The sequence below is a fragment of the Mizuhopecten yessoensis genome, unplaced genomic scaffold (assembly GCF_002113885.1).
Source record: "Mizuhopecten yessoensis strain PY_sf001 unplaced genomic scaffold, ASM211388v2 scaffold2699, whole genome shotgun sequence".
In the NCBI taxonomy this organism is placed as follows: domain Eukaryota; kingdom Metazoa; phylum Mollusca; class Bivalvia; order Pectinida; family Pectinidae; genus Mizuhopecten; species Mizuhopecten yessoensis.
Genome location: NW_018404676.1, coordinates 546933 through 554205, shown reverse-complemented (window position 1 = coordinate 554205; position 7273 = coordinate 546933). Strand labels below are relative to the sequence as shown.

General features: G+C 37.1%; 1 protein-coding gene across 1 annotated transcript; it reads left to right on the top strand.

The window, feature by feature from the left end:
• The first annotated feature begins 2051 nt into the window (after positions 1-2051).
• Positions 2052-5190, top strand: LOC110446441. Its single transcript, XM_021491593.1, has 3 exons — positions 2052-2779; positions 3486-3553; positions 4170-5190. Exons 1-3 carry the CDS (start codon positions 2165-2167, stop codon positions 4270-4272), a joined length of 786 nt encoding a protein of 261 aa, XP_021347268.1. The 5' UTR covers positions 2052-2164; the 3' UTR covers positions 4273-5190.
• The last annotated feature ends 2083 nt before the right edge of the window (positions 5191-7273 follow it).

The following is a 7273-nucleotide window of genomic DNA, read 5'->3' as shown; positions in this document are numbered from 1 at the left end:
TTACACAATAACTAATAAATTGAGATTTGTCTCGCGATGACTGAGGATGTGTACTGCTTCGAAAACAATATTAGTGCATTTATCAAAGCTTATAGACAGGAATCAACACCATTAACCAGTTACTCATCTTCCTGTTTTGGTTAACAACAAAAAAGTTTTAAATGTGAAACAATGCTGTGACTAAATTAAACACACCTTGTTAAACAATCCATAACGTAACCAGGGTTATCTACCATATAATCTTCAATCTACACCACGAGAAAAGCTAATGTAATAGTCATTAAGACCTGTTTTTAAACTTTGATATCTTAGTACTTACAAGACTTGCTCACTGTGTGTTAGATACGTGGTGACCTACAACGTACTGACAGGAAGCATCATAGTGGGTACCACTTGTGGTACAGGAAACTACTGTTCTATTCCAGTACCTAGTTGTCCTCATTTCAGGTCATGCATTTTGGACTAATACCTTGCAGCTAGGACAAAGGAAACTCACCGATGAGGATATTCTTGACTGTCTAACCCAACCCAAGACTGCTTCCGCGGAGGGGTTAACTATGTATGTAGATATTTCTCTTTCTTACTCTTAAGACATAGGGTATGACCCGTTTTCTTCCTCATTTTCCTCAATCAAATTAATAAAGATAATAATAATAATAATAATTTGAGGTTCTTATATATATACCGCTTAATCACAACCTGATTTGTAGGTCGTCTCAAAGCGGTTCAGAAATTGTTATCCGTGGTGATAGGGCCTTAGCAAACAGCCAATATCTTTCTCAACTCCCTGGGGAGCATACAGCCGGTGCTGCCATTTCGGCGCTCACAGCTAGCATTCACCAATTCTAGCACTTTCCAACCACGTACTCATTAACAAAGCTGGGTAGACTGGAATAAGCGGAATAAAGTATCTTGTTCAAAGATACGACACATTGCCGTGACGTGACTCGAACCCACAACCTTTCGGTCACGAGCCCGGCATCCTACATGTACCACTAGACTACCGTGTCTTAAAGTGTGCGTTATGTTTCATGTTATCAATGAAGAATTATTCATAAGTGGAAATGCTTTTAATTGCTTAAAATCCGTTATGTGTGTATTAAGAGCAGCGGAGAAACGGGAATCAAGAATCCCAAATTTATCAACACCTGTCAAGCATGTTTATTGGTGTTGTGTGGGTTGCAATGACAGGAGCGACAAAAAGACGGACGGACGTATCGTCCGCTAGCTGGTTGAGGCTTACAGTTTTGTCTCTTACATTGCAAATGTGTATCCCCAGTGTCCCGTGTATAACTACAGCTAGAGGAGGAGAGTCATTAAGTCACTGTCAACTGTCGCGTTATCCGGTCATCTCGAGTGTGATAGCCCTATCGGTAAACAGACATACACACCACTGATCCCTCTCGCCCTGACCCCTAGGCACGCATTCTGTGACGATCACTTGTCGTCAAGACAGGCCCACATGACTGATAATCGGGGTTTTGTTTTAATGAAACAATACTGTACCTCCTTCACTCTAGCGCCAGTCCCACTCGTGCTTATCAGTTTGGGGCACTATGAGCTGTCATATACGGGTACTCACGGAATTACGAATCATGTCAAGATATGACCGTAACGTCATTTTTATAGTGATACTTCAAAATCTGGCCATTTATGCTTTTAGAGATGACGGGAAAGTTAGAAATTGTCGATTTAGCTATTGTTAAAAAGGGAAAGTGTCAATCATGATCATTTGCTATTCTGAACGAAACTCTATAACACATCAATTGAACTATCAACACTGTATACCCCGCCGTACTACGTAAACAATAAACCATGTTCGTTAATTAATGAATAGCTTTGAACCATAGCCTAGCGCAGGGTCCGATAGGGTAGCAAATTTAAATAAATTGGTTAATTTTGTATTCATTTACGATTGTGGACATGGACGATGTTTATATGGAGCTTTTCTTACAAAATGACAATTTGAGAAAAAGATGTCCCAAGTATTATACATGTTCACGTCAAAATATTATGACGTCATGTAACTGTGACGTCACAAAGCAGCCTCGTCACAGGGCTCCAACCAACAGCCAAACGAAAACAAGTTGACGGGATAGGATGTGGCTGTAGTTACAGGAACAAGGTGGTGTCGTTACGTCCGAAACTGAAGTATACCGGCGCCATGCAGCGCACAGCACATCAACAACATGCAGTAGAACATTTTGGGCTCTTCTATCCCTCATATATGTGCCCAGAACCAGTTCTCTGTATTAGAGCCACTGGTAAAATGCCCCGTATCCGGATCAAAGGACCTCGGGAATGTGAATCGAAAGCAGCTAAAGATATAATAACACCACCTTCAGAACCTGTAGACTATCCAGCCAAAGAAAGCTACACCTTCACAAGACAGCCCAGAATTGATTCAAAGGACAATGAACTCGGTATTATTTCCGTCAACGATTTAGAACCTTCGATTTCCAAATGGAACTTCCTGTCCAGTGCCGAATGGAAAGCAGAACTGAACCGCACTCCAATTGGTCCTTGCGAGCCGATCCCGGACGACCCAACATCTTGGGTGCACATGTCCATGAGAGAAATCGAAGATGAGTTTTGGACGGAAACATTAGATTTTGATGATTACCAACCTGTTATTGACGCTTTACAAGACAGTCTGGAGGGACGCAGCAATGTGATAGAGCCACAAAGGGCAGTATTTCTACTGGACACCAACCACGTGCCTCTCGGGATCAGCAAGACCCTTCTTGAGAAGCTCCACAAGTTCTACTTGGACTTAGAGGTATTAGTGGGTCATTGTTAGGTACATTGTAATAAACAGACCAGTATTCATGAAACAGTTAGCATGCTCATACTGTAATAAATTAAAGAAAATCACATAATATCAATTAAAACTAATAAAAGATATGATAAGATAAATTTTATTTAAAGTCAGTGGGCATTTTAAAATTCTGTTTGAATTTTTCAACAGTGTTACATACATGTAATGTATGCGAGTAACAAAATGGTTGATTTGAGTACAGAATACATGCTTGAGCATGAGAAGAGTTTCATGAATACTGGCCAGAAAATGGGATGTGGGCCAGCATGAAATTATAATGAAGATCAATCCTTAAATGAACGCAAATCGGTAACAGGTAACATGTATATTCAATGAACATGTCATGAACATAAAAAGGTCGTTAAGTCCTTATATTCAATTTGTAAATTGTTAGTTATTATTGACCTAAACCTAAAAATTAAGATTCCCTTATATTTCCGATGTTGAAGTATGTTATTTGGGGCGGGGGAGAAATTTCAAAATGTCGCTGATCAAATTTTGTTCATAGCTCTATGAACGCAATTTCTGCCGGTTAATGCTTAAAGAGGAACTTGCAATGGAAATGTAAATAAAGCTGTATACTCAGTGGGTTGGAGTAGAATAGGTTGGTGATTCATTTAATTCAGCTTCATTTGTATTTGTATTTGTATTTTTTTTTTAATTTCAGTTGTATGAATATGCAGAGGAGCTCGAAACGATTGGAGCCAAATTTGTGACAAAGAAAACCATACAGGAGTAAGTAACACGTCGTTACAACGCAAAATACACCATAAACACTTGGCACGCTGTAAAATCATAACACTTAATGTTAGCACATAACACGCCATAAAACGCATTTATTTATTTTATATTTTAAACAGTTACAAATCAAATTCTATCAACTTTTATTACCAGGGTTTTCACGTCCCATCGGGGAATCGAACCCCGGACGTTTTGGTAAAAGGCAAGAGAGCTTTCCACAGCGCCACAGACCACCCAGCTACTTCGCATAACACGCAATGCATCACTTTGCTCGTCTTACAACACATAACCCGTATTACAAAAAAACGCTACACAACATATAGCTTGCCATACAACACATGACACACAATCTACAAATAACACATTATACAACACTTGGCACGCAAAAAAACACAACATGGCATACAACGTTCATGTATATAAAACGGCGCACAACACCTTTCATGCCAAACAGTTCTTAGCAAACATGACATTTGAACACACATTGTTATTTCTTTTTAATTTAGAAATATAATATTATTCTGAAATTTTGAAGCTCGATTTAATTCAAATTAAAAGATTCTTAAATATAAATAAATGTTATCCTTAATGTGACTTATTCCGTTGACAGATGCCTGTGTAGCTCTGACTCGGAGAGTGAGTTAGCCGCCGACATTCTGGAGGACGAACGACTACCAAGTTTTGTACGCCCCGTGGAGGCTGGAGTTAGTTAGTGCTCGCTACGGGGTCTAAGTACAACTATACACTAAAATCTACATTATATATATTATTTTTGTATAAAAAAGTAAATATCATTAAAAAAATAGGGAAGAAAACAACATAATCTATGTGTGTGTATGATTTTAAACAAGAAACATCATTCATTGCGATATTGTTCACGAAAATACTATTGATTGCAAAGAATTTTTACAATATCCTGTTGACGCGAGTGTACCCAACAGCTGATAGTATCCTACATAATAAACTTCTGATACACCGACCTACCATGTTATGTATTCAGTGAATGTAAATTATGCGTTTTTAAAGAGGAAACTGTACATTTGAAAAGCTGTTTACCATATTTGGAGGTTTTCATTAGTCTAGCAGTTTATTGCTTGTACTATTTTATTAAGAAAAGTCAAATTTAAATTGTAGTTATGTCATCTGACAATGAAAATGTTTAAAAAAAACACCTTAAAATTCATGAAGGAGATATATTGTATATTTCTACATTGCCTGGCTTTTCAAAATAGAATTGAACTCATTTGAGATTACCAATCTGGGGATACACTACTGTGCGTGGAATAGACGGCTCGCTTCCCTTCCCATTATATAATAAAATCTATATTTGATGTGTGGAAAAATGAAACATGTCTTTTTTCTAAATTCTTTTAAAAGATTAGTACTCGTTTGAAATGTTGTCGTATTTAATTTTGGTACACCCGCAGCCTAATATAGATATTTTTTTCTTCGCTCTACAAAGGTAAATATTCGTATATTAAATTTACTGTAAAACAAAATATTTGCGTTTTTGCTCTCAATTTTCAAATATGCACGAGAAATAGTACATTTTCTGTGATAGTATACACACTATTTTATACAAGTTTTTACTGTTTGTATACATATGGATTATACCTGCTTGTAGAAAATAAATATATATAGAAATTATGAAAAAATCGTCCGACTTCACTGTAGTACTTATATTACAACTGACACCAAACGACCTCGCAGTCACTTGATACAACACGAAAGGTGATCGCAATCCGGGTCGCTGGCACCACTTCCTAACGGTTGATGGAGTATTTCCTATTTTGTGGGAGAGTCAAAACAATCTTATTGCGAGAGTTCTGATTTTCTGTCATCTACATACTAATTAACGTGACGTCATTCTATTGTTTTCACTGAAACATCATAAGCACGTGAAGATTGTCACCGACGTATATGTAGGGTTTGACAGAAATTACACGCGATTAAAACGGAATTGTTTTTTTAATGCCGGTTTAATGCTTTTTATTAATATATGTGATTATGTCCCTTTACTCGTAATATAATATGTTATCGTGATTTTACATATGTTTGTCGCAATAATAGCTCTCAAGAGCTAATGTTCCTTGTTTACCTGTATGCGACGTTAAATAAAGTTTCTTGTATCTTATATCTTGTAACGGAAGACAGAACGATGAAGGCGGAGAAAAAAATGATATGGTAAGTCAACAGTTATGATTAATTCCTAAAGTGTCCAGCCGTATTTTTACCTATGTAATATAGCAATGCCTTTGTGATAGACATATACATGTACCATTACGAAACGCAAGTCACGTACAAGGCCTGGTCGTAGTTTTTAATCAAGGATTGAAATACATATTCTTAACAGTTATTTAAGGAATGATTTTTATTTTTTCAACATTTATGAGGTCATAACAACAATGGGTTTATGGACATATTGAATGAATCGCGTTAGCGATTCATGTAAAATATGTCCAAAAACCCATTGTTGTTATGACCTCATAAATGTTGAAAAAATAAATATCATTCCTTAAATTTACATTGACGAATCATTTCAGTGGATCGATATAACAACGAATAAAACAAATAAACAGGGTTTGTTCCTGCTTATACACGGGTGCAACGCAGTGGCGAGAACAGTGTTTTTTCGCGGGGAAATGTGACACTATCGTGAGAGATCTTAGCAACCGTCAACAACAATAACACAACAAAATGTAGTTCCATATTCAATGTTTATTTGTAGCACAGGACACGTGAATACGTGGATATTTCACAAAGCACAGTTCAATAATATTTTAAGATGTAAGAATTAAGCATCTAGGTCGGTCGTTCCGAGTGAGTAGTTTTTGTAGTGTATTACTACGCAGTGTGATCAGGTTACTATCAGTTCCCACGTGCTGAGATTCTATGAACACCTGTGTTATGCATTTATGAATGTAATTTTTGTCAATGGGTCTAAGCATACAGAATGTAAATATTTTGGTATGAAACTCACCTGCTTACAAACATATTATATGATTCCTGGGAGCGCACCCTTGATGATGGTTTTGTGGAAAACTGAATATCTTGCTGTCATAAATGTTATTCATATGCATTTCAATACCTCTATTTATGTAAAAACAAAACAAGAAAATTATATCCTAGCTCTTTGTGCGTTTTCTTCTGGTTCGAGAAAAATCAATTTTTGTGTTACCAGGTCATGCTTTTTAAGGTACATAACCATTTTCGTCAGGCAACAAACATCATCGGAAAACATAAGGAAGTTTTTGTCAAAGTGTATTGGAAGTCACATAGTTTGTCCTCCGATTATACTAGTATGAAAGAAAAGCCAGAAGGGTTTCAGATCTGAAGAAAGTTCTTGATGATATGCTTACGATTGGTCGGAATTTCATGAAAGTAGATTTCGCCAACATGGAGATAAATGTCATTAACTTCAGTAATATCCTACTGTAGCGGAACTAGACTGGGTCGATCGCCGACGACCAGGTAGGCCAATTGGTAAGAACGTCCATCGATGTTCTGAGGTCCCGGGTTCGAATCCTGGTCTGTCCGTGCATTGTTTCTCTGTTACACTACATCAAATCCGTCGAAGCTAACATACAAACGTATTTTCGATACACAATAACCCCAATAGTTCCTAAGAAGTATTCTTAACCCGTTACTTCCAAGCTTTCCGACAGCAAGCAAACGCCATAACTGAATTTACATTACCCTAGAATAATTTCTCCT